General features: G+C 52.1%; 1 protein-coding gene and 1 long non-coding RNA gene across 2 annotated transcripts in view; both read right to left on the bottom strand.

Moving 5' to 3' along the window:
• ITGA11 (integrin subunit alpha 11) overlaps positions 1-14,764 on the bottom strand; it is a 72,117-nt gene extending 57,353 nt beyond the window's left edge. The window contains 2 exon segments of the mRNA XM_064157874.1: positions 4,327-4,438; positions 13,370-14,764. Coding sequence (XP_064013944.1) covers positions 4,327-4,438; positions 13,370-13,421 — 164 coding nt within the window. The 5' untranslated portion in view covers positions 13,422-14,764.
• Positions 14,765-22,853: 8,089 nt separating this feature from the next.
• On the bottom strand, positions 22,854-23,766 carry LOC135182712 (uncharacterized). Its single transcript, XR_010305280.1, has 2 exons — positions 23,656-23,766; positions 22,854-23,014 (listed from the first exon to the last, which is right to left on the bottom strand). It is a non-coding gene; the product is annotated as an uncharacterized LOC135182712 (long non-coding RNA).
• Positions 23,767-26,235: the final 2,469 nt, after the last annotated feature.

The raw sequence follows: 26,235 nt of genomic DNA, 5'->3' as shown, positions 1-26,235 counted from the left end.
AGTCCTAAACCTTCCTTTATCTCAAAGGTCTCTTCCAGCTGAAATGAATCTGTGATACTGTGACCTGCCCCAGGGATATCAGTTGTCCCTCATCCCCCAGAGCAAACCTGGAAGGGGCCAGACAAAGAGAAAGCAACCTCCAAAGCAGCCCAGTAATGCTACAATCAGAACCTGTGAGATTGAATGCACAAAAAGCCCAAAACCTTCACACCAGAGATGGGGTGAGCTGCTGGAGCACCCTACCCATGCCTGCAGACCCAGCGTGGTGGGAGGGAGAACTGGGAGCAGACATGAGCCCCATGCTGCAGGAATGCTTTGCAGTTGTGTCCCCTTTCACCAAAATAATCCAGGCTCTGGGGTCCTGGCCAAGCCACAGGAGAATTCCAGCCAAGAAAGCTTCTCGCAGTAGTAGGGAAATAGCAGAGCCCTTCAACTGTTTTTCCAGATCAGCACAATTACAGCTTCAAATCCACCCAGCAGAGCCTTTTTTTCCCCCCCTTCCTCTCTTCTCCCTCCTCCTCTTTTTCCCTTTGGCTAAGCTCAGGCTGGAAACGTCATGTCTGTGCTGGAAGCAGACATGGGGATGGGGGGCTTGGGGCTGCCCCCTTCCAAGCACCCGTGGAAGAGGAGGTGACATCTGGGATGCTTGTAAACTGAGGGTGGTAAGGGAGCTTGGGGGCTTTTCCAGGGGGGCAGACCCTACAGTGAGACTTCACAACACCCCTTTGCTGCAAAGTGGGGTCACCTTTTGTGGAGAGATTCCAAACCCCCTCTCACCAGCCACTGTGATCCGGGGCAAGCTCCTGTGGGTGAGCCTGCTTTAGCAAGAGAGTTAGACTGGGTGATCTCCAGAGGTCTTTTCCAACCCCCACCAAGCTGGGATGCTGTAGAACAGCGCAAGACACAACCTCATGAGGAAGAGAGCAGCTAGAGAGCATCCAGCACCCAAAATACTCAACCCTTAGCTCCTGAAGCCCATCCAGCTGCCAGCAGAGCCAAGGACTTGCTCTCCAGCCATGCCACCTTGCCAGAAGCATCAGCGAAGCCCTGGCCTCAGCTAGCTGGGGAATGCTGGATTTATTATTTTTACAGCTTCTGAAGGCTAATGGATGTTTATTCCCAGGGTTTTCCTTCCACAGCCAGTTCTTCTCAAGGCTCATTTTTTGCATAGCTGGAAGCTTTCAACCCACAGACACAAGCTCGTGCGGGGCAGCGCTCCCAGCACGGACCATCGCAGCTGCTGCCGTCTTCTCCATGGAGGCAAAACTCACCCCCAGCCCACTTTGCCTCTCCTACTTCTGTACTAGAGCAATGGAAAGCTGGGGGTGGTGGTTGATGTGTCCTCCTTTGCATGTGTGGGAGGAAGGAACAGGTTCTTTTGGCTCCTACTTGATGGGATAATGGGGAGCCATCAAGAAAGGCAGTTGGAAGATAGGAGGAGAAAGATGGAGTCAACTGTTTCCCCTTTCTCCCCATGATCTTTGGCTTCAAAGAACATTTTCCCCCCTCAGCTCAACCTGATTACAGTTTGTTTCTTCCCACAAACATCATAGATTCCATGACAAGCATCCACAAGCAGCAGGAAAAGGCATACATAGAGGATGGGAGATCCACGTTTGAGGGTCCCACGTCCATCTGTGACTACTCTTTGCACGTTTGGACTGTTATTTTGCCCATATAAATCCACCCAGAGCACCAAACCTGCCTGAGCTCATCCAATTCACAACTTAAGCACCTCCAAAATAGCACAAACCAAAGCATGACTTGGGGCAGAGAAGCAGCTCCAAGCCAGCTCACTGCTTCATGTTGATACCATGATCATGGTGGAGTTCCATTTGCTTTCTAACAACCTCTCCTCTGAACAAGATTCCTGCCAGGCCACTTTGTCCCAAGCACAGCAGCACAGGGAACATCCATTTCCACCTAGGTTTTCCAGAATCCCAGAATGAAGGGCATTGGAAGGGACCTCTGGAGATCATCTAGACTGGGAACCTCCTAAAGCAGGGGCACCCACGGTGGCTTGCCCAGCATCACAATGGCCACCTGGGTTTGGAAGCTCTCCAGACAAGGAGACTCCATAACCTCTCTGGACAGCCTGCTCCAAGGCTCCAGCACCCCCACACCAAAGAAGCTTCTCCTCATCTTCAGATGGAGCCTCCTGGGTTCCAGTTTGTGCCCATTGCTCCTTGTCCTGTCACTGGGCACCACTGATGAGAGTCTGGCCCCATTCACTTGTCCCCCACCCTTTATCTCCTGCTGAGCATTGCCCTGATCCCATCTCAGGCTGCTCCTCTTCAGAGTGAACATCTCCAGGTTTCTCAGCCTCTCTTCATGTCACCCAAAATGTCCAGCCTGAGGACTGTGGATGCTCAGAGCCCATCTCATTGGGCACAACTTGCCCTGCCTGCACTGAGAATGCTCCTGGACAAGGCAGCCACTACCTAACTCCATCTGAACAAAGCCACATTCCACCTCAGGATGAATTTCAGTAGCCTGTTGTCATTTTTTCCACTGACATACTTGGGTTGTACCTTCAGCTTAATGAAGAAGGGAGAGAAGGTGTTGAGAGGAAGATCTGAAAGCCACTCACTGCTCTGGAAACCACAGAGCAGAAAAAAAACCCACTCCACAAATCCATGAGGTTTGAGTAGTATAGATCCAAGTGGTTTTTCCCCTGGAATTTAATAACCTGAATTCCTTCATCCCAGATTTTCCACTATTGAGGTTGAGGTTGCAGCCCCTACGTGAATATGATCTGGCTCCATCCTCACAAGATCAGAAGGGGAGGGAAATAGTCCCAACTGAAAATACATCTAAAAGAGATATGTTTAGATACACTCAAATATACCTTTACATATGGACACCTACATAAAAGCTGCTTTGAAGCCCTTCTGAAACCATCTCCACCAGCCAAAAGCAGCATGAAAAGACTTAGACTGATGTACAGGTGCCAAAGTCCTCAGATTCCACGTTTGGTATTTGGCAGCCAAGCCTCTGCACGTTGCTGGAACCATCACTCCATGCTTCTGAGAGAACAATTTTGTTTCTCTGAGCTCTTCTGCATCTCTCTGGGGTTTATTGGACTCCTCAAGGATGCTCATCTGGCTTCTGCCTTACCACCAGCTTGGGGTTTCATCTTAACATCTCCATTTCTTCTGCCTCCTGCCAGCTCCTGGGGTTGGCTGGAGCTCAGCACAATCATTATCCTGCTCACTCTATACGTCCTTGGTCTGGACTATAGATGTTTTGTTGGCTCAGTCACTTCCCCTCTAACCAGGGTGAGTCATGGTGGCTTCATTTTGAACAGCATCTTTCATGGACATTTTGTTCTCCACAAGTGCAGCTCCCAGGAGACATTGTACTTCTGGACATACAGACACCCCTTCTACATAGAGAGCTTCCATCTTTGTCATGCAGAGGAACCAAGAGAAGGGAAAACTGTAACTGTGTCCTGCCTGATGCTGGCAGGACAGACCTAAGAAGGTCCAAACCCTATTTTAGCAGATGGGTTGGGCTGGATGATCTCGAGATGTCCCCTCCGACCCCCTGGTCCACCACCAGAACCAGCAAAAGCAAGACAGGTCCAGTTTTGGTATTTCAGAGGTGTCCATCTGCAGCAGCTTGGTGTCTGCTTGCTGCCCTCAGCCTGGCTCTCATCCACCCGTGGGGCAGATCCTTCCGTTGTGCAGTGTCTCAGTAGCAGGGAATTTCAGGAGCTTTTGAGCTGTCCACGTCACTGTGGCATCCAGATGTGCAACTGCAGAGCACCAAGGAGCCTCTGCCAACATCTGTCAAGGGTCTCCCAGCAGGGATCAGTGCAGGTGAAGAGCAAGACCTGCCATGAAACCCAAAACCTGAGCAACTCTCGCCTGAGTCTCCTCTTGCACTCCTGACGGACCCAGGCAGGTCTGAGCACTTCTGCAGACCACAGCTCTCTGGTGGAAATATTAAATGGCCTCAACTCAAAGCCCAGATGGGTTTCCAGCAAGTGTTGGAAGCTGAGAGGCTCCAGGGAACTGTGAACCTGCCTGAAGCATGGCACCTGCCCCCAAGAAGATGCTGGAGAGGAACCAGAGCTCAGCACCCTCCATACGCTCCCAGCCATGGAATACAAAATGTGTTGTTATCCTCCACCCCAAACCCATCCAGTCCTACTCTCTACTTTGCTCATACTTGGCTTGGCACCAGCATCACCACCAGCAAACTCAGTTTCCCTTGGAGCCCCAGGCCTGCCCACCCCAGACAGGTGGTTGGGTGGAGCAGGAGGAGATACTCAGCACGTTGGGCAGGTTGCTTTTGATGTTGTCCCCATCAGAGCTCACTTACCACTTCTTGCCCCCAATGTCATGCTGCTGCACAGTGTAGCCAAAATAGGCTTCCTTGGAGCCAGCTATGATTTTGGGCCTCTTGATGTCAATGTTGAAGGTGTCACTGAACCCTGAGGAGAGAAAAGGAGGACTGCATCAGCCAAGGGAGGAGAAAACATTTTGACTGTGGTCAGAAACCAAAAAGGGCACCTTAGGAGGTTGTGCAGCCTCCACCCATGGAGACATTCAAACCCCAAATGGACACAGCAACCTGCTCCAGGTGACCTTGCTTGAGCAGGGCTTAGACTAGATGACCTCTAGAGGTATCTCCAACCTCAACCATCCTGAGAACACTGTTCCCTCAGATGGAATAATCTGCTCCAGGAAGGTTCTACACCAAGCAGGGGTGGTTTCACCCCATCACAGCAGCTCTGTGGCACAGAATCCCCACAGACAGCCATGCTGGAAAGGAGACTGCAAAATCTAGAGCAGATCATTTCCACCTCACCTGCAGCCACCCAGCACTCCCTTCTCCAGCTCTGGGCCCCAGGAAGCAGCCAGGCCCAGGGCTGAGGCTTTAAGGTGGGTTCATTCAGGGTTTAGAGGTCACACCCCTGGTCTTCAGCCCACCTGCAAAGGGGCTCCACCCCAGCAAGCATGCCTCTGATTTATGAGGAAGGAAAAACAGAGTCAGCTGAAGCCAGGATGGGCATGGGAAGGGGAGACAACAACATCCTCCTCCCCTCTGACATCTGCTGCTCTGCAATGCTTTGCTCCTCCAGCTGCTCTTGCTGGTGACCACCACCACATTCTCATGGACCACAACAGGAGACCATGGGATGGAAGTAGATAGGAAATGAGTGGCCACACTAGATTTGCCCAGTCTGAGCCCTTGTGGGAGAGAGGAGCTAGGCTGAGGTTACTCTGGAAGGGTATGTCCCCAAGGATGGATGCTCAGACATGGACAGGAGGATTTTGGCTGTTGGTTCTACTCCCCAAGGCTGTTCAAGAGGATCCCTCTTCCTGCAAGACACTGGGAGCAGGATTCCTGGCCATGGCAGCTCGGCTCTGGGTAGCCAAGTTCTCCCAGCCCACATGGATTCATGAGCAATGTCCTTGTCCAGGAGCAGATCTTGAGGGGGGAGAGGTTCAGTCTGGCAGCGACTTCTTCTGCCAGGACCTGGACAACAGCAGGGTCTGCAGGTGGTGGGGTCAAGTGAATCTCTCCAGGACTGGGACGTTTTAGGGCTGCTGGAGATGCCTCTTTGTCTCTCCATGGGTGCAGGAGCTGCCTTGAATTATGTCCACAGCCCTCCTGGGTGTCTTTGATGGAGCAATTAGTTGGGAGCAAAGACTATTCCTGGGCAGAAGGGTTCAAGGGCTCCAGCACTGTCTTCTCTCTATTACAGGTGTCTAAAAAATGCTGCAGCCACTCACATCCTGTGGTCCATGCCCTGTAGCCAGCAGGTTCATGTCCCATCACCAGCAGGTCCAAATTACCATTCCCAGCTCCCTGTCTCATCCCTGTCCCATCACCAGCAAGTCCATGCCTCACCACCAGCAGATCCAGGTCCCAGCACATCTCAGCCCACAATATCCCAGTGTTTACCCATGGTCACACAGGCTTTGGGTGAGGCCAGCACCACATTCATCCCCTCTGTGGCTGCCTGGCTTCCACAGGGAGATGTTTTTAATTTACAGTAGCATCTCCCCCAGGGGCTTGCTCAAACCTAGTGGGGCATGGCCCAGATTCCAGTAAGGTGATGGTGCTCTGGGGAAGGATGTGTGATAGCCAAGATACCATAGAACCATTAAGGTTGGAAGAGACCTCTAAGATCATCAAGTCAACCCCAAACCACCATGCCCATTAAACCATGCCTTGAAGTGTTGTATCTATGAGCATTTTGAACTGCTCCAGGGATGATGACTCCATCACCTTCCTGGGAAAAACTGTTCTTTCAGGGAAGAATTTTTCCCTGATATAGAATTATGGAATTATAGAATCATTCAGGGTTGGAAGGGACCACAAGGATCATCCAGTTCCAAAACCCTTGCCATGGGCAGGCACACTTCACACTAGATCAGGCTGTCTAGAGCTTCATTCAACCTGGCCTTAAACACCTCCAGGGATGAGGCTTCCACCACCTCCCTGAGCAACCCATTCCAGGGTCTCACCAAGCTCATAGGTGAAGAACTTCTTCCCAACATCCAGTCTGGAAGATCCAACCTAAACCTCCCACGGTGCAGCTTGAAGCCATATCCCAGCTCTTTGTTTGCCTCCAGGGAGAAAGCAGCTGTGGCTGCAAACAAAAGCTCCTGGAGTCCCTACTGAGGATGACTTTAATAGCAGCAAAAGGGCCATTTATAGAGGTATAAAGAGGTTATCAGCAGGAAGGATTGGAAATGCTGCTTCCCAAGTGGAAAACAAAACAAAATCAGGATGGAAAGTGTTTTGATAGGTAGGAATGTCAAGGATAAACCTGATTTTTTTGCAGTCACAGGAAGAAATCTGCAGTGTTGGCTGTGGAAGGAGAGAACCACAGAGTCTGGCCAAGGAGAGCTGAGGTAAGGAGCTTTAAGTCCTACGAAAAGAAATTCTAGAAAGCAAGGAGGGGGATGGAAAAAAAAAGGAGACAGGAGGAAGGCAGCCAGCATATTTTGTGGTAGATTGACCTCATTTAACATTACAAAACAAATTAAAACCTCCTTGGAGTTAACCATTGCCCAGCAGAGATTCAGGAGGGAGATTACACCAAAGGAAGGAACTGTTGGCCCTGAGCATGGTAAGATCCTAGCCCAGGTTGCTTAGAGAGCTGGGAGATGCCCCATGCCTGGAATCAGGTTGTCTAGGCTCTGAGTGACCTGCTCTGGTTGCAGATGTCCCTGCTGGCTGCAGGGAGGTTGGATTAGATGACCTTGAAGGTCTCTTCTCTGGAAGAGACTTTGCAACCTCTCTGGGCAGCCTGCTCCAGTGCTCTGTCACCCTCGCAGCAGGGCAGCTTCTTGCTCTGGTTTGTATCTGCTACCCCCTCTCCTTCCACAGGACAGCACTCAAAAGAGACTGCTGCTGCCTTCTTGACAGCCACCCTTCAGACACTTGTGAACAGTAAAAACATCTCTCCTCAGCCTCCACTTCTCCAGACTCAACAGCCCCAGGGCTCTCAGCCTTGCCTCCTCAGACAGGTGCTCCAGTTCCTTCATCGTCCTCATAGCCTCTCTGCCCTCTCTCTAGTATTTCTCTGTTCCCTCTTGAACTGGGGAGCCCAGCACTGAACCAAGTACTCCAGATGTGGCCTCATAAGAGCAGAGCAGAGGGGGAGGAAGAATCCCCCTTGCCCTGCTAGACACACTCTTCTCAATGTACCTCAGGAGACCATTTGCCTTTTTGGCCACAAGAACCCACTGCTGTCATAGAATCAGTCAGGGTTGGAAGGCACCACAAGGAGCAGCCAGTTCCAAGCCCCCTGCCATGCCCAGGGACACCCTACCCTAGAGCAGGCTGCCCATAGCCTCATCCAGACTGACCTTAAACACCTCCAGGGATGGAGCCTCAACCACCTCCCTGGGCAACCCATTCCAGCCTCTCACCACTCTCATGCTCAACAACTTCCTCCTCACGTCCAGCCTGAACCTCCCCATCTCCAGCTTTGCTCCATTCCCCCTGTCCTGTCATTCCCTAATACCCTAAAAAAATCTCCCCCCAGCTTTTTTGTAGCCCCCTTCAGATACTGAGAGGCCACAAGAAGGTCCTGTGGCTCCCAGACATGGGAGCTTTCAAGGCAGGAGTGGGGAGAAAAAGAGGAAGAACTGGAGAAAGCTTGAACTGGTTGAAACTACTGGGAGCTTTCTGAGACGTTCACAAGCAAGCAGATTTAGCAACCCAAAGAGCAGAGTCTCATTTTCTTGTCAGGAGTGACATCACTCTCATAAATAAGTGACCAAAAGCCACATGTTTTGCTTGTGATGCAGCCAAGGCAGGAAGCCTCAAATACCTCCCTTCCGAACTGGAGCTTCTGTTGAGTCCAAACTTTTGATGCTTGTCAGATCAAATATTAAAAAGGGAAAAAAACCAAACCCCAAACCCTACCAAACAAGACAACAAAACACCCCAAAACACATTGGGGAAACAATACTGGGAATAAAAGCCACTTTTTTTTCTGCCAAAAAGAGTAAAAATGAGCCATAGATTCATGGATGGATAGAAAGGGTTGGGTTGGAAGGGACCTTTAAAGATCATTCAGTTCCTGCCCCCCTGCCATGGGCAGGGACAACTTCCCTTAGCTCAGGTTGTTCAAAGCCCCTTCCAATCTGGCCTTGAACACCTCCAGGGAGAGAGCAGCCACAACCTCCCTGGGCAGCCTGCTCCAATGTCTCACCACCCTCACTGGAAAGTCACAGTATCATCAGGGTTGGAAGAGACCTCACAGATCATCAGGTCCAACCCTTTACCACAGAGCTCAAGGCTAGACCATGGCACCAAGTGCCACGTCCAACCTTGCCTTGTCCTCCCAATAAAGGAAGCCTTTAGGAATTGGGATACCCCTGAGGTCCCAGGACTGTCCTGCTTCTGTCTTTGCTTGTGCCTCTTGCTTCTCCTGCCACGAAACTCCAAACCTTTGTGATTTAAGGAGACACCAGCTGGGAATTGGAGCTGTCAGAAGAATTTCCTCTTTCTTTTTTTCTCCTTTTGGCTGCAGGGAAACCTGGTCTAGTGGGAATTGTCCCTACTCATGGCAGAGGGGTTGGAACTAGATGATCTTTAAGGTCCCTTCCAAACATTCTATGAGGTTTTGGGTTGGTTTTTGGGGTTTTTTGGACTGCATCACAGAATCACAGAAACATTCAGGTTGGCAGAGCCCCTCAGGATCACCAAGTCCAACCTATAACCCTACTCTACAAGATTCACTTTAAAACATAGCCCTAAGCACCACATTCAAATGAGCCTTAAACACATCCAGAGTGGGTGGCTCCACCACCTTCCTGGGCAGCTCATTCCAGTGCCTGACCACCCTCTTCATCAAAAACTTTTTCCTGATCATAGAATCAACCAGGTTGGAAGAGACCTCCAAGCTCATCCAGTCCAACCTAGCACCCAGCCCTCACCAATCAACCAGACCATGGCACTAAGTGCCTCAGCCAGCGTTTTTTTGAACACCTCCAGGGACAGTGACTCCACCACCTCCCTGGGCAGCCCATTCCAATGCCAATCACTCTCTCTGCCAACAACTTCCTCCTAACATCCAGCCTAGACCTCCCCTGGCACAACTTGAGACTGTGTCCCCTTGTTCTGTTGCTGATTGCCTGGGAAAGGAGACCAACCCCCACCTGGCTACAGCCTCCCTTCGAGTAGTTGAAGATAGCAATGAGATGTCCAATCTAAACCTACCCTATCATGTTTTGGCTTCCAGAAGGATCCATTGAGGATGTGCTGAGATGTGAGAACTTCCTTCTGTGTCAGACCATGCATCTCTTTTCCTTCATTGTTTTGGTTTGCCAGAGAAGGTCCTCATAGAATCATTAGACTCATAGAGTTGGTTAGGCTGGGAGAGAGCATTAAGATACATTGAGTTCAGTTACTATCCTAACACTACCAAGTTGGCTCCTTCCCTCTCCAAGAGGTCACCAAGTGATAAAACCATCAGGCTTGCTTCATGGGGTGTGTCTGGCACTGTCCACATGGGTTTCCAAGAGGCCTGCCAGTCCAGGCTTTGCTGATGGCTACTTCATTTTCAGTGGCTGCTCAGCCCCCAGCTGCAGAGCTGAGGGAGCTCACTTCCTCACCTACCAACTGTCCAGCCTCTGACCAAGGTTTCATTGAATCATTTAGGCTGGAGAAGACCATTGAGTCCAACTGGGTGGAAGCTGAGGCATAGGAAGTTTCATGTAAACATGAGGAGGAATTTTTTCCCTGTGAGGGTGACAGAACCCTGGAACAGGCTGCCCAGAGGGGTTGTGGAGTCTCCCTCTCTGGAGATATTCAAAACCACCTGGATGAGTTCCTGTGTGATCTGGTATAGGAGCTCCTGCTCTGGCAGGGGGGTGGGACAGAATGAGCTTGTGAGGTCCCTTCCAGCCCCTGACAGTCTGTGCTGATTCCATGATTCAGTCACTAGCCCTACTCTACCCATGCCCACCATTAAGCCATATCTATGTGGCATTCAAACACCACCAGGGATGGTGACTCCACCACCTCCCTGGGCAGCCTGACAACACTTGCAGTGTCCAGGAGAGGTCTGATAAAGCCCCTTGAGATGCATGGGGCTCTGAAAAGCAAAGTTCTCCTCCAACCATTTTTCTGGTGTCTCCTTGAGAAAGGTCAGAGACCTGTCTCTATTTGTTCCTGATGCCACTGGTGTTATCACTAGTGAATGACCATCAACCATGCCCAGCAAAGATGGGCATCAAAGAGCTTCCCCTCAGCTTTTGAGGGCCCAGAGAGCTGGAATTATGGAAGCACAAGGTACATGTGTTGCTGACGCCCTGGAGCTGTTTGTCAGAGTTCTTGTGGGCAACCAGGAATGTTGCAACATGCCAGGGATGACTGATCCTCTGTTCATCCTCAGCATTCCCCAGCTCTCCATCCACCACTGCAGCAGCCACCAAACCCCAGGCTGGCTCCTAATAACTGATGACAACTGTTGGCTTTCAGATAGCAACCTAGAGGAGGAGTTGATGCTTTCAGTGCCCTGTTCAGCAGAGGTGGTTTGAGAAAAATTAAAGACAGAGGTTTGCTGGTGATATAAACTGGGAGGAGTGATGACAAACCACCAGGCTGTGCTGCTAGTCAGAGAAACCTGGACAGACCTGAGAGCTGGGTGAGAGGAGCCTCATGAAGTTCAACGAGGACAAGTGTAGGGTCCTGCATCTGGGGAGGATCGATCCCCTGCTCCAGTACAGGTGAAGGAGTGACCTGCTGGAAAGCAGCTCTGCAGAGAAGGACCTGGGAGTGCTGGTAGACAAGTCACCATGAGCCAGCTCACCATGAGCTAGCAATGTGCCCTTGTGCCCAGGAAGGCCAGTGGCATCCTGAGGCCAGCTGACTGAGGGAGGTGCTCCTACCCCTCTACTCTCACCTAGTGAGGCCACAGCTGGAGTACTTGATCCAGTTCTGTGCTCCCCAGTTCAAGAGAACAGGGACTGCTGGAGAGAATCCAGTGGAGGCTACAGAGGTGCTGGAGGGGCCTGGATCATCTCTGTGAGGAGGAAAGGCTGAGAGCCCTGGAGAAGAGCAGCATGAGAGGGGATCTGCTCAATGCTCAGCAAGAGCTAAAGGGTGGGGGGCAAGGGGATGAGGCCAGAGTCTTCTCAGTGGTACCCAGTGACAGGACAGGGGTCAACAGGCATGAACTAGAACCCAGAAGGTTCCATTTACAACAGAGGGAGAAACTTCTTTAGTGTAGGGGTGCTGGAACCCCAGAACAGGCTGCCCACAGTAGTGATGGAGTAGAAAGCCCTGTGGGGAGGAATCTTTGTGAGAAGAAACACTTGTGGGCAGAAACATCCATAGACAGAAACAAAACAAGGTCCACAGGCAGAGACCCCCGTGGGCAGAAAACCCTTAGACAAGGGCAGAGGTGTCCTTGGACAGAAGACTTTGTGGGCACAAAAATCCATAGGAAGAAACAATCACAGGCAGAAACAGACACGGGAAGGTGGGGTGGGGGGGAGGAAAAAAGCTTCTACGGCTAGAAATTTGTGAGGGGGGGAAAAAAAACCCCACTCGTGGGCAGAAACATCCATGGATAGATACCCCCACCAACAGTAACACCCAGGAAGAGCTTCTGCTGGTCCCAAGGCGCCAGGACTGATTTCCCCACATCCCTCAGCTATGCTCTACAGCTCCCATCCCCTTCCCACCACCAGCACGGCTCGGAGGGGATCCCACCCCACAGGCTCCGTCCCCCCGCGGGGCTGTGCCACCATCGCCACGCCGGACCCGGCAGCCGCACGTCCTGCCCCGCTGGCTGCCGCCGCGCAGAGCTCCCGCAGCTGGTCCCCATTAAGCGCAGAGAGGCAGCTCCAGCCACGCTGCCATTCAAAAGCGGCGGCGGAGGAGGGGGGGGATGAAAGAAGCTAAAAAAATCTCCACCCTGGCATGGTTTTCCACCAGGATGTTCGGAAACGGCTGGTGGAGAGGCGTGAGCTGGTGGCAGTGGGAGAAAAGCTTTTCCTCCTCCTTCTCTCTCTCTACCCCCCAACCCTCCCCCCCCACCCCCCCCCCCCCCCCCCCCCAAATTTGCAGCACCCAGCGGCCCCGGTTTGGTAGCTGGGCTGAATGTGGGAGGGTTCCAGATGGGATTGCAACAAAAATGATGGCTGCTGGGGAGTCTCTTTCTGCAAGAGGGCAGCCTGAGTGGGACAACAAGAAGCATAACCTCCTCCAGACCTCCCCAGTCCTCCCCCCCTAGCTCCCAACAGAGCTCATCCCAGCTCACAGAGCCACACGGGGCAAGCTGGAGCTCATCTTCCAAACCCAAGCGTTCACATAAAACCTCTTCTGAACACTTTTCCAACTTGTTTAACACCAAGAAATTGCCTTTTCCACAGCCTTTTCATGCTCTGGGGCAAGCCACCAACGGGTCTCAGAAGCTAGTTCCAGGTGAAAGGGGGCTAGCTCTGTACCGGGGGGGGTCTTTTTGTCCCCACACCATCTGATGCTTCAGAAAGCCATTAAATAAGCCCACACCAACTGCAGCCCAGCTGAGGAGGGGGAGCTGGAAGGCCGCGGCGCTGCCCACCCCCTCGTTCCTGGGCAGCCCAGCAAGCACCCTGGAAAACCCAAAGATCTCCAGCCCTGGGGAGCACAGCGAAGATCTGCAATCCTGGGGAGCCCAGCAAAAGTTTTCACCTCCGAGGAGCCCATCAAAGTCTCCAACCCTTTCAACTCCTCTCTTTGCCCGCCTCACCGGAGCCCGCCTGGCTCCCTCCCTCCTTCTCCCAGCAAAACTCTTCCAGCAGCCTTATTAACCTTTGGCTTTCCCCAGCGTTTTACCCAAAGAAGCCAAAGCTGTTCCCTGTTTTTCCCCCCCCTTGTCCTTGCGGGAGGGGGAGCAGCTGCTTACCGGGCAGGAGGCAGAGGGAGCAGGCGAGGAGCATCCCGCTGGGAAGGTCCATGGGAGGTCCACTGGCTGCCCTGCTCCCCGTTCCCGAGCATCGGTGGGAGGCAGCTGGCCAGACTGGTAGCTCCACTCGCAGAGCCCTTTCCTTATTCCCAGCCTTTCCCGGCTCCCTGACAGAAGAAGGAGCATTGGGAAGGAGTGGGAGGGACGAGAGGAACTTGGAGGAGGTACAGCAGGAGAGGACGGGAGAGGGGACAGCCTTCGGATGGCCGCGGCACCCTTTAGGGATCGGCTTCCCAGTAGGGCTGTGAAGGTTGACAACTTCAAACCCCGCAAAGAGCTTTGGTCTTCTCCCTGCAGCACCCTGCTGGGGGTCCTCAGAGACCCCTCACCCCCGTGGGTGGCAGTTCTGAGCAGGGTCACTGCTAGTCATAAGGTGCCATCTCTGGCAATGGCCTCTGGTGCCAGCTCCACTCAGATGCCACCTGGGTTTGGATGCCACTTCTCACTAGGTACCACTTCCATTCGTTTCTGCTCAGTGCCACCCCCATTCAGGTGCCACCTCTGCTTGGATGTCACCTCCACCTGCTTGCACTTTTACCCAGGTGCCACTCCTGCTTGGGCAGTATCTCTGCTCAGATGCCACCTAAGCACGAGTTCTACATCTACTCAGATGCCATCTTCACCTGGGTACCTCCTCTGCTCTGGTGCAACCTCCACTTGGATGTCACCTCCACTTGAGTGCCATGTCTGCTCGCACAGATGCTGCCTAAGGCTAGGTGCCAGTTCTGCTCAGGTACCACCTCTAACTGTGTAGCACCTCTGCTGAGTGCCATCTTCATTTGGGTGCCACTTCTGCTTGGAGGTTACCTTCACTTGGGTGCTGCTTCTGCTTAGGTGCCACCTCTACTTACACAGATATCATCTAAGCTTGGGTCCTGCATCTGCTCAGATGCCACCTCCACCTGGGTACTGCTTCTACTCCAGTTCCATCCCTGCACAGATGACACCCCCCAGGGTGGAAGAGAGTGGGACCAGTGCCCATGGAGGAGGTGCCCAGGAGGCAGCTCAGCTCCAATCCTGGGTAGGCTGTGGGGCTAGGACACAGCCTGGAGCACCCATGGACCAGAACACATGATCCTGTTGGAGTGGCTCTGATGGGGAGGTAGGACCAGCCACAACTTTTCTTCCTTCTTTGGTTTGTTTTCCTACAGTAGATGTGACCCAGGAGGTCCTTCGCAGCCTGCTTTCCAGCCCAAGCCCTGCTGGCCAACAGCAGCATCTTCACATGCAGCTGCTACCTGCAGTGACCAAGCTTGGTACAGCTGACCTTGTAGCAAGGAGAAAAAGCAAATCCAGGATGGTCTGGCTGCTGCTGCCAATACCACGGTGCCAGCTTTCCTCCTCTTGAAGCAGAAGAGGAAGACAAGGTTCTTGATGGGATTTTTGTTCCTCTTCCCAGTCATGCAGGAACAAAGATCTTTTGAGATGGGTCCAGACACCAATGTCTCTGTCTACTGTCAGGCAGTTTGGGCTCTGCAGGAGGGAGATAAGCACTGCCTGAGACACTCTTGGATGGGACACAGTCTGGGAGATGTCTGCTCCTGGAAACACATGCTTGGGTGCTGCAGGTGGGAGAGGACACATCTGGAAGGAGATGGAAGCAGTAGCAGGATCCAAACTGGTGCAAAGATGCAGATGCTTCTTGGCTTGTTTGTAAGGTGGCTCCTTCCAGCAGCAAAACATTGGTGGACAGAAATTTCCAGTCCTTCACATTTCCAACTGGATTTCCTCTGTATAACCCTGGAGCAAAGAGCAGGACTTCAGGAGCAATTGGAAGGGACAACATGAGGGTGATAAGATCTTAGACCAGGTTCCACAGGGAGGTAGGAGATGTCCTGGACCCATTCCAGATTGTGTTGTTACAGGCTCTAAGCTACCTGCTCTAGTTGCAGATGTCCCTTCTGACTGCAGGGGTGGTGGTGTAGATGCCCTTGAGAGGTCCCTTCCCACCCAAGCCAGGCTGGAATTCTGTTTCTGGTTTGGTGAGAGGAAAAAGGGAGATTTTAGGGAATAAAAGGAGTTATTGAAGTGCTTGGGCAGGAAGCTCAGGTGGGCTTTAAAGCAAAATAGGCAAAGCACAAGGGGAAGGATCCCTGAGAAGTGGATGCTTGGAGGAGAAGTTGGAACCTCACTGCTCCTGCTCCTGAGCTGTGGCTGGAGGTAGGGCATGTATGGGGAAATCCCTCTCTGGGAATGAAGCTCTCTCATGCAGTTGGAAGCCAAGTTGGGTTTTATGGGAAATAAAAAGAATTAGATTAGAAAAAGGCTGTAAAATCCTGAAACACACATCTTGCTTCAGTTTTCAGAGAGGTGGTTTGGAAGAAGGTTGCTGGAACCATCCAGCTTGAAGGGCTTTGGAGGAAAGATGGAGAAAATAACACCAGAGTCAGAATGGTTTTGGTTGGAAGAGAACTTTAAGATCATCCAGTGCAACTTTTCTCTAACTCTGCCAAGGCTGGTGCTAAACCATGTCCCTCAGCACCACATCTCTGCCTCTTTGAAACACCTCCAGGGATCCAAATTCAGCCACCTCTCTGGGGAGCCTGTTCCAGAGTTTGAGAACCCTTTCAGTGGAGAAGTTTATACTCATGTTCAACCTAGACATCCCCTAGTGCTATGTGAGGCCATGTCCTCTTGTCTTGTCACTTGTTACCAGAGAGAAGAGACCAACCCCTACCTGGGTCTAGTCTCCTTTCAGGGAGTTGTAGAGAGCCAAAAGGTTTCCCTTCAGCCTGCTTTTCTCTAGACTGAACAACCTCTGGTCCCTCAGATGCTCCTCACTAGACCTGCTCTCCAGACCCTTCTCTGAACCTACTCCAGCTCCTTGATGTCCATTTTTGAGGACCCTAAAACTGAGCCCAATATGCAAGGCGTGACCTCACCAGTGTTGAGTCCAGGGAGACAATCACTTCTCTGGCCAAGAGAAAAGCTCCTGGACTTTGTGTTGTCTGTGCCTCCCCAGACACAGCAAGTAGGGTCTCCAACCCAAACCACTCAATGCAGCAAATTAAAGTCCCCACAGAAACCCAAGTTGAAGCAGCTGCCTCCTGCCTTGAACTTCCCAACCTGGCAATCAGTGGCAAGTCAGATTTACAAGGATCTGCAGCCAAAGGGCTGGCCCCAAGAGGTCCCTCTGTACTGGGCATGGTTCCTACATAGCAAAGTATCATAGAAGTATCATAGAATCAACCAGGTTGGAAGAGACCTCCAAGATCATCCAGTCAAACCTAGCACCCAGCCCTAGCCAGTCAACCAGACCATGGCACTAAGTGCCTCATCCAGGCTTTTCTTGAACACCTGCAGGGATGGTGCCTCCACCATCTCCCTGGGCAGCCCATTCCAATGCTAATCACTCTCTCTGTGAAGAACTTCCTCCTAACATCCAGCCTATACCTACCCTGGCACAACTTGAGACTGTGTCCCCTTGTTCTGTTGCTGGTTGCCTGGGAGAAGAGGCCAACCCCACCTGGCTGCATCCTCCCTTCAGGTAGTTGTAGACAGCAATGAGGTCACCCCTGAGCCTCCTCTTCTCCAGGCTAAACAACCCCAGCTCCCTCAGCCTCTCCTCATAGGGTTTGTGTTCCAGGCCCTTCACCAGCTTTGTTGCCCTTCTCTAGACATGTTCCAGCACCTCAACATCTCTCTTGAATTGAGCAATCAGAGGAACCCCTGGGAGCTGCTCTACTTCCATGAATAAGGTTCATCAGACCCCTTCTGTTGTGCCTTTCTTTTCTGGCCATCTTGCAGAGCCCTGGGGTGTTCTCATCAGTCTCATCTGGACCCATTTTGGGGTAAGAGGGAGGTGAGGTTTTACTCAACTGATCTTCAAAGCTGATTAAAGCTTTAGAGTCACTCATGACCCCATCTGCACCGAGTTCTCAGCGCTGGCCTGGGACATCCTGAGGCGGCCAAGCCTCTTTGGGCAAGTGAGAAGTGCCAAGAGTTCAAAAGCAGAAGAGCTGCTCTCTGACAAGATTGATGTCATACTTCCAGAATGTAAACAGCTGTCAGTGCAAGTGATAGATGGTGGCATGAAAAGCAGGGAAACAGCAATATTTCAGCCCCTTGCAAGGAGTTTTTACCCAGGACATCTCACCATACCCAGCACAGCGCTCCAGGGCAGGGCTCCGCAGTGGCTGCAAAGCCAACAGAGGATCAACTCCATCCATTCATCACACGGTATCAGCCCTTTGGGAAGGGAAAAAACCCAGCTGGGCACATGTTAAGAGCTGCCTTTCCACTTCAGTTTTGGATCAGAGCTGCCTTCCCATTTCAGTTTTGGATCCTGCTCCCACCTCTGAGCTGCTTCATCCAGAAGCTTTCCAAAACATCTCTGCTTGCAGCAAGGCGGAGCTGGGAGCAGCCGAGGAGACCCACATGTGCTGCCATGGGGTGAAAGCCAAACTCCAGCACCTGAAGAAGGTTTACATTCTTTTTCTTGTTTATAACCCATCTCCCACCTGCTGACTGCAGCCAGAGGAGCAGTTCCCCCCCCCCTCCCTGTGGAGGGATGAGGACCAAGAGGACACGTGCCGAGCATCTCCAGTAGAGACTCATATGGCTGCAAGTGAACAGCCTGGGGCTTGGAAGGGCAGTAGGAAAAGATGTGCTGAGAGCTCTGCCTGGCCCTCAGTGAGCCTTGAGATGGATTTCCTTGTGCTGGGTTTGGCTGGGGGATGTGGGGTGATGCTCAGAGCCAACATGCTGGGCTTTGAAGATGCTTGCAGGATCTGTCTCCAGCAGTAAATCAAACATCCCACTGTGCTGCAGACTCAAAGGGATGAGAACAGGACCAAGCCCTCAGGGTACTTCAGCAGCCAGGAATGAGTTGGTGGAGAAAGTGAGAGACAAATCCCCTGCACCAGTACAGCTGGAAAGCAGCTCTGTGGAGAAGGGCCTGGGAGTGCTGGTGGACACTATGAACCACCAATGAGCCCTCATGGCCAAGAAGACATGAAGAAGAGTGTGGCCTGCAAGTTGAGAAAGGTTCTCCTACCCCTCTACTCTCACCTAATGAGGTCACCTTTGGGGTGCTGGGTCCAGTTCTGGGTTCCCCAGATCAAGAGACACAGAAATCTACTAGTGAGAATTCAGGGGAGGCTTCAAAGATGCCAAGGGGCCTGGAGCATCTCAGTGAGGAGGAAAGGCTGGGACTGTTGAGCCTGGAGAAGAGCAGCCCCCCAGAGGGAATGTGCTCAGTGCTCAGCAAGAGATAAAGGGTGGGGGACAAGAGAGTGGGGCCAGACTCTTCTCAGTGGTGCCCAGGAACAGAACAAGAGGTGCAAAGTGGAAGCCAGGAGGTTCCATGTGAAGATGAGGGGAAACTTGTGAAGGTGCTGGAGCCCTGGAGCAGGCTACTCAGAGAGGTTGTGGAGTCTCCTCCTTGGGAGAGCTTCTGACTCACCCCAGCCATAGCAATGCTGGGCAAGCTGCTGTGGGTGCCCCTGCTTTAGCAGGGGGATGGACTGGGTGATCTCCAGAGGTCCCCTCCAACCCCACTATGCTGGGATTTTGTGATTCTGTGGTTCTATAGGGACAGTTTTCTCCTGAAAACAGAGCTAGGCAACAGCTTCTGGTGGGGAAGGGCAACCCTCAGGTTCTGCGACCACAAAACTGTGGTTCCGGAGGAAAGTTCCTGCTCGTGACTCAGAGAGCAGGAGTCTGTGACCAAAACCTCTTCATATTTTCCCTGCAAGCCTGAATTTTTTCCAAGGAAAGTGTTAGGGTGCAAGCTAAGCCTTGTTGCACATTGGAGATCATCCATCCTCTGTGGCCAAACAGCACAGGGCTTGATCCACTCTGCAGCAGAAGCAAAACCCAGGAGCTGAAATCTGCACCTGAGCCCTGGGCAAAGTTTTCACCCTCCTGACCATCAGTCATGCCAGCATGAGGTGGCCAAAAGCAAGGCAAGAGCAGGCAGGGATGGTGTTGACCCAGGCAGCAGCAAGTTCAGCTGGCTGCAGATCAGGTCAGAGGATTACACAAACCATTCCTGAGCCATTCCCAAAGGGAAGATCTCATGTCTTCCCCAAATTAACATCCTTGGATGAGCTTCTTACAAAACCCAGCTGAGGACAATACTGCACTGACCATGCCCTTGCTCCTTGCCTGGGGATGAGCTCAAGGCAGAACCTTTGTGCACCACTCAAACAGAAAGGCCTAAGATGGTTTTGGGTTGGAAGGGACCTTAAACATTTTTCCAGTTCCAAGCCCCCTGCCATGGGCAGGAACACCTTCCACTAAGCTAGGTTGCTCAAGGTCTCATCCAGCTTGGCCTTCAACATCTCCAGACAGAGAGTATCCACAACCTCCCCAGGCAACCTGTGCCAGTGTCTCCTCACCCTCACTGGAAAGAATTTCTTCCTCATCTCCTGTCTTGATCTCCCTTCTTCCAGCTCAAAGCCATTGACCCTCATCCTATCACTGCAAACCCTTGCTGCTGAGTCTACAGCACCGTGGGATGTTTGATTTGCTGCTGGGGACAGATCCTGCAAGGATCTTCAAAGCCCAGCATGCTGGCTCTGAGCATCCCCACCCCACATTCCCCAGTCAAATCCCAGCTTTCTTGTAGCCCACATCAGGTACTGGAATGCCACCATAAGGCCTCTCAAGAGTCTTCTCTTTTCCAGGCTGAACAGCCCCAAATCTCACACCCAACTAACTTCCATCCATGCATCCAAGCCCCACCTTGAGCTCTCATCCCAGCACCACCAAACCCTACCTGATCTTGTGCTGCTCACTTGCCATCTGCCTTGCCCTTCCTCCCCTGCATTTTGATGTCTTCTCAGCAGTTCTTTGGAGGCTTTCCTGGATGGGGTCATTTTTTCCCCTCTAACTTCAGCCTTTCCTCATGGCAGATCCTTCCTCAGGCTGACCTTTCTGAGGGTGTCACATATTGGATGCTCTTGCTCCTGGAGTTTTGGAAGAATTAAGCTAGGATACAAGGAATGTAAACAGAGGCCAGGAATGAAAACAACCCCTCTAATTCACAAGATAAACGGAGGAAGAGCTGCTGGTGTCCTGTGGGGATTTAATCATGAGCTGCTCCAGGGTGATGGTGCTCAGGAGGGTCTGTGATGCACATAATGGTCCCAGGGGCTCTTCTCCCACAGTTTTGGGGAGATGGATGGATGCAGGTTGGATGCTCAGGAGCACCAAATGGCTGCTCAAAGCCCGAGTTTGGGATCAGGATCACACCCACAAGCAGCTCTATAATGGCAGGAAGGAAAGAGGCAGCAGGATGCTGGACCACCAGCAGCATCCTACCAGAGGGATCTCAGACCCCTAGGTGGGTGTGAGCAGATCTGCCCCAGATTTGTCACTCTGGGGTGATGGGGAGCAGCTCAAAGCCATCTGCTGAGGGGGAGTGTGGGCCAGCAGAGCACGTGGTGCCTGGCCATCACACTTGGCCATCACACAGCCTTGCTGAGCTCAGAGCTCTGGAGACTTGGTTGTCCAAAACAAAAGCTGATGTAAACAGCAAGCCAGCCTCTCCCTGAGACCCAGCTTCACGCAGAGCCAGGAGATGTCACGTCTCTTCAGAGCACAAGACTGGGAAGAGGAGAGCCTGCCCTGCCCTGCCAGCTCTCCCAGTCATCCTGCTGTCCCTAGGACAAAAGCAGTGTCCCAGCAGGGTGCAGCCTGATCAAGAGGAGCAGAGAGAGACCAGAGCCTAACAAAGGCTTGAACATGAAGAGAAACTTCTTTGGTCTGAGAGTGCTCAAGCCCTGGAGCAGGCTGCCCAGAGAGGTTGTGGAGTCTCCTTGTCTGGAGAACTTCCAACCCCAGGTGGTCACTGTATGGAGTTTTCAAAATCATCCATCCTGGGAGCTTTGTCCCCAGCATCCCTCAGCTCTGAGCCAGCTACAAAAGGATCTGGCCCCAGCGTGGGCTTCAGTGGCATGGAACAGGAGAATGGAAGCATCTTGGAGAGGACTAATAAATACAGCTCATGCTAATTGAGTGCTGGGAGCTAAGGGCCAAAGTTCTTCCAGACACAGTGAGGGTGCCAAGTTGCTGCTTTCCAGAGGTTAAATTACTGTTCTCTTTCTGAAGGAGGGAAAAAAAACACCCAAATGGCCAGTGGAGTTCTGCAGCACCACTTCACTGCAGCAGTGTCTCTCATCTGCTGCATGTTTCATGGATTCATAGAATGGACCTTAGAGATCATCTAGTGGCTGGGACATCTAGACCAGGTGGCTCAAGGTCTCATCCAACCTGGCCTTGAACACTTCCAGGTTCGATCACATTCAGTGATTCTGTGCTCCACAACCTCCCTGGGCAACCTGTGCCAGTGTCTCACCACCTTCACTGCAAACAACTTCTTCCTAACATCCAGTTTCAGTCTCCCCTCTGCCAGTTCAAACCCATTCCTCCTCATCCTGTCATTACAAGGCCTTCACAGTATCACAGTATCATCAGGGTTGGAAGAGACCTCACAGATCATCAAGTCCAACCCTTTACCACAGAGCCCAAGGCTAGACCATGGCACCAAGTGCCACATCCAACCTTGCCTTGAACAGCTCCAGGGACGGCGACTCCACCACCTCCCCGGGCAGCCCATTCCAGTGCCCAATGACTCTCTCAGTGAAGAACTTTCTCCTCACCTCCAGCCTAAATCTCCCCTGGCACAGCCTGAGGCTGTGTCCTCTTGTTCTGGTGCTGGCCACCTGAGAGAAGAGAGCAACCTCCTCCTGGCCACAACCACCCCTCAGGTAGTTGCAGACAGCAATAAGGTCACCCCTGAGCCTCCTCTTCTCCAGGCTAACCAATCCCAGCTCCCTCAGCCTCTCCTCGTAGGGCTGTGCTCAAGGCCTCTCCCCAGCCTCGTCGCCCTTCTCTGGACACACTCAAGCATCTCAATGTCCCTCCTAAACTGGGGGGCCCAGAACTGAACGCAATACTCAAGGTGAGGTCTAACCAGTGCAGAGTACAGGGGCAGAATGACCTCCCTGCTCCTGCTGGCCACACCATTCCTGATGCAGGCCAGGATGCCACTGGCTCTCTTGGCCACCTGGGCACACTGCTGGCTCATGTTCAGGTGGGTATCAATCAGCACCCCCAGATCCCTCTCTGTCTGGCTGCTCTCCAGCCACTCTGACCCCAGCCTGTATCTCTGCATGGGGTTGTTGTGGCCAAAGTGCAGCACCCTGCACTTGGAGCTATTGAACCCCATCCCATTGGACTCTGCCCATCTGTGCAGGCGGTCAAGGTCCCGCTGCAGAGCCCTTCTGCCCTCCAACCCAGCCACATCTGCCCCCAGCTTAGTGTCATCTGCAAACTTGCTGATGACTGACTCCATGCCCTCATCCAGGTCATCCAGATCATCTATGATCACCTTGTCCATAGTCCCTCCCCAGCCCTCCTGTAGGCCCCCTTCAGATACTGGAACATCCATCCCCGATGTTCCCACTGGAGTTGGGTGTTGCTCATGGCTGTGTCCTCTTTAGTTGTCCAGGAGAAGCAGGTGGATGAGAGGTGTGTGTCCACCAGGATGGTGAATGCAGGGGGAAGGACCTTGCAGCTGACCCAGGGTGCTGGAAGCAGGAACTTCACACTGTGATGGCAAGGAGACAGATGTAGAACCTGGTTCATAGAAGCACAGATCATACAGTTTGAATCAAAAGGCCTCGAGGAGATGACTTTGTAGCCCTCAAGCTGCTTTCTGAGGTGTGTTAAAACTCTGCTGATAGAATTGTTGGAGCCCCAAAACTCAACACAGCAAGGGCAGGTGGCTGGGAGAGCTGCAGCATCCCTGGGATGAAGCAAGGAGCTGTGGCTTGGGGTCTCCTCCATACTTAAGCTCAAGCCTCTCTAAGCTGGACCCCAGATTGCAGATGCCTGATGGTGCCACGGCTCAGGCAGCTTTCCCAACACCCATATTTACAGACCACTGACCATAAAAAGCAGTTGTTGTTTTTGTAACCCAGGAATGTCTTTGTTTCCTTACCCAACGTTATTATTCTTTCCCCCCCTCTCTATTTATTTAGTCTCTCCATGTTTATTTCCAACTCTGCATCAACAAACATCCACCCCAGGCCAGAGAATGAATTATTAAAGTGAGCTCCCTGGGGCAAAGCTTCTGCTGAGGAGCTGTGGTCTGAATTCCTCTCCTGACCCATGGCATACTCTGTCTAGATGACTTCCCAGGAATCACAGCTTGGAACCTCCTCACATTTTTCCATACACACCTCAAAATTCATACAGTTGGGCTTTTTTTTCCCCACCTTGATTCCAGGTAAGCTCAAGGGTCCAGAGGTGGCTTCTGCATCCTGAGTGCACCGCCCTTAGGAAAACCATGAGGCAGTAAAGTGTCCTCATGGGCAAGAAGGCCAAAGGCATCCCAGGGTGCATCAAAAACAGTGTGGTCAGCAGGCTGAGGGAGGTTCTCCTACTCCTTACTCTGCCCTGGGGGGGTCATATCTGGAGTTCTGGGTCCAGTTCTGGGCTCCCCATTTCAGGAAGCACAGGGACTTGCTGGAGAGGGTACATCCAAGGACTACAAAAGTGCTGAGGGGCCAGGAGCATCCCTCTGATGAGGAAAGACTGAGAGAGCTTGGGCTGAAGAAGAGCAGCCACAGGGAGATCTCATCAATGCTGGTCAGTACTTCAAGGGTGGGTGTCAGGAAAGTGGGGCCAGGCTTGGCTCAGGAGTGTCCAGTAACAGGACAAATGGTAACAGGCACAAACTGGAACATCAGAAGCTCCATCTAAACATGAAGATGAACTTCTTTAAGGATCATGGAGCCCTGGAGCAGGTCACCAGGAGAGCTGATGGAGTCTCCATCCCTGGAGACACTCAAAACCTGACTGGATGCATTCCTGAGTGACCTTCTTTAGGTGAACCCTGCCTTGGCAGGGGAGTTGGACACAAAGATCTCCAAAGGTCCTTTCTAACCCCTACCACTGGGTGATTCTTTGCATCCTAAGCTGCACTTAACTGCTTCTCAACCCAAGGAATTAAATATGTCCCTGACAAAAGCAGAGATTTTTTCCCCTTGCAGATTTTCCCTTGTTGGAAAAAAAAACACCTGCTTTTCTAGAAGTATTCTGAGCTGTCCTCTCTGGATATGATTTTATCTCCTGCTCTCAAAGCTGTAGGTCTCTGCTACTCCTGATTCCTCCCTGTCTGGAAGCAACTGCTGTGCAACAGGAATTTAGTTTGGGTTTAAGGTTTGTTTGGGGGTTTTGGGCTCCCCCCACCCTCCTTTTTCCAGTTTAATTCAATTGAAGTGACACACAAAGCCCTAAACACGAATGGTAAAGACATTTAAACCTTCATTTGTCAGAGAAAGTGCCAAACTGGCTGCCTGCACTTGGCAGGCCCTGCAGAATCAGGAGAGCTTGATGGATGCGCTGCTGAACCTCCTGGAAGGGGAAAATATGCAAGGGGAGAAGTAATTCTAGGCATGAAATCATGTGTGAAGGGGGAAGGGGAAAAAAGGACTTTACAAATGAGCTTTCCTTCTTCTTGTGTGGAAAGGCAAGGAGAAGGATGCTGAACCCACATCTTCAACCAGCAATAGAACAAGGGGACACAGTCTCAAGTTGTGCCAGGGTAGGTATAGGCTGGATGTTAGGAAGAAGTTCTTCACAGAGAGAGTGATTGGCATTGGAATGGGCTGCCCAGGGAGGTAGTGGAGGCACCATCCCTGGAGGTGTTCAAGAAAAGCCTGGATGAGGCACTTAGTGCCATGGTCTGGTTGACTGGCTAGGGCTGGGTGCTAGGTTGGACTGTATGATCTTGGAGGTCTCTTCCAACCTGGTTGATTCTATGATTCTATGATTCAGTCTTGGGCTGCCCAGTTTAAGAGGGACAGGGATCTGCTGGAGAAGGTCCAACAGAGGGCTACAAGGATGATTAGGGGACTGGAGCACTGCCTGATGAGGAGAGGCTGAGGGCTCTGGGGCTGTTTAGTCTGGAGAAGAGAAGACTGGGAGGGGAGTTAATAAATGCTTATATCTGAGGCCTGGGGGTCAGGGGAGGGGAACAGGCTCTGCTCACTGCTCCCTGGGATAGGACAAGGAGCAATGGGTGTAAGCTGCAGCACAGGAGGTTCCAGCTCAACACAAGGGGGAACTTCTTTACTGTAAGGGTCACAGAGCACTGGCACAGGCTCCCCATCCTGTCATTACTAGACCTTGTCAATAGTCCCTCCCCAGCCTTCCTGTAGGCCTCTTTCAGATACCAGAAGGCTACTACAAGGCCTCCTCAAAGCCTTCTCTTCTCTAGGCTGAAGACTCCCAACTCTTGTAGCCTGTCTTCACAGCAGAGCTGCTGCAGTCCTCTGAGCATCTTTGTGACCTCCTCTGGACTTGCTCCAGCAGTTCAATGTCCTTCTTGCACTGGGGGCTCCAGACCTGTACACAGTACCTCTAGATATGGTGCTCAAGGGCACGGTGTAGCAGTGGCCCTGGTAGACTTAGATAATGGTTGGACTTGGTGTCTTTTACAACTGAAGTGGTTCTATGATCCCCACTGCACTGTGATTCATAGTACCACAGAATCATAGAATCAACCAGGTTGGAAGAGACCTCCAAGCTCAGCCAGTCCAACCTAGCACCCAGCCCTATCCAATCAACCAGACCATGGCACTAAGTGCCTCAGCCAGGCTTTGCTTCAACACCTCCAGGGACGGCGACTCCACCACCTCCCTGGGCAGCCCATTCCAATGCCAATCACTCTCTCTGCCAACAACTTCCTCCTAGCATGCAGCCTAGACCTCCCCCAGCACAACTTGAGACTGTGTCCCCTTGTTCCAGGTGGTTGCCTGGGAGAAGAGACCAACCCCCACCTGGCTACATCT

Source organism: Pogoniulus pusillus, chromosome 17, assembly GCF_015220805.1.
Source record: "Pogoniulus pusillus isolate bPogPus1 chromosome 17, bPogPus1.pri, whole genome shotgun sequence".
NCBI classification, from domain to species: Eukaryota; Metazoa; Chordata; class Aves; order Piciformes; family Lybiidae; genus Pogoniulus; species Pogoniulus pusillus.
The sequence above is the reverse complement of the archived record's forward strand: the minus strand, read 5'-3'. Positions and strand labels throughout refer to the sequence as shown.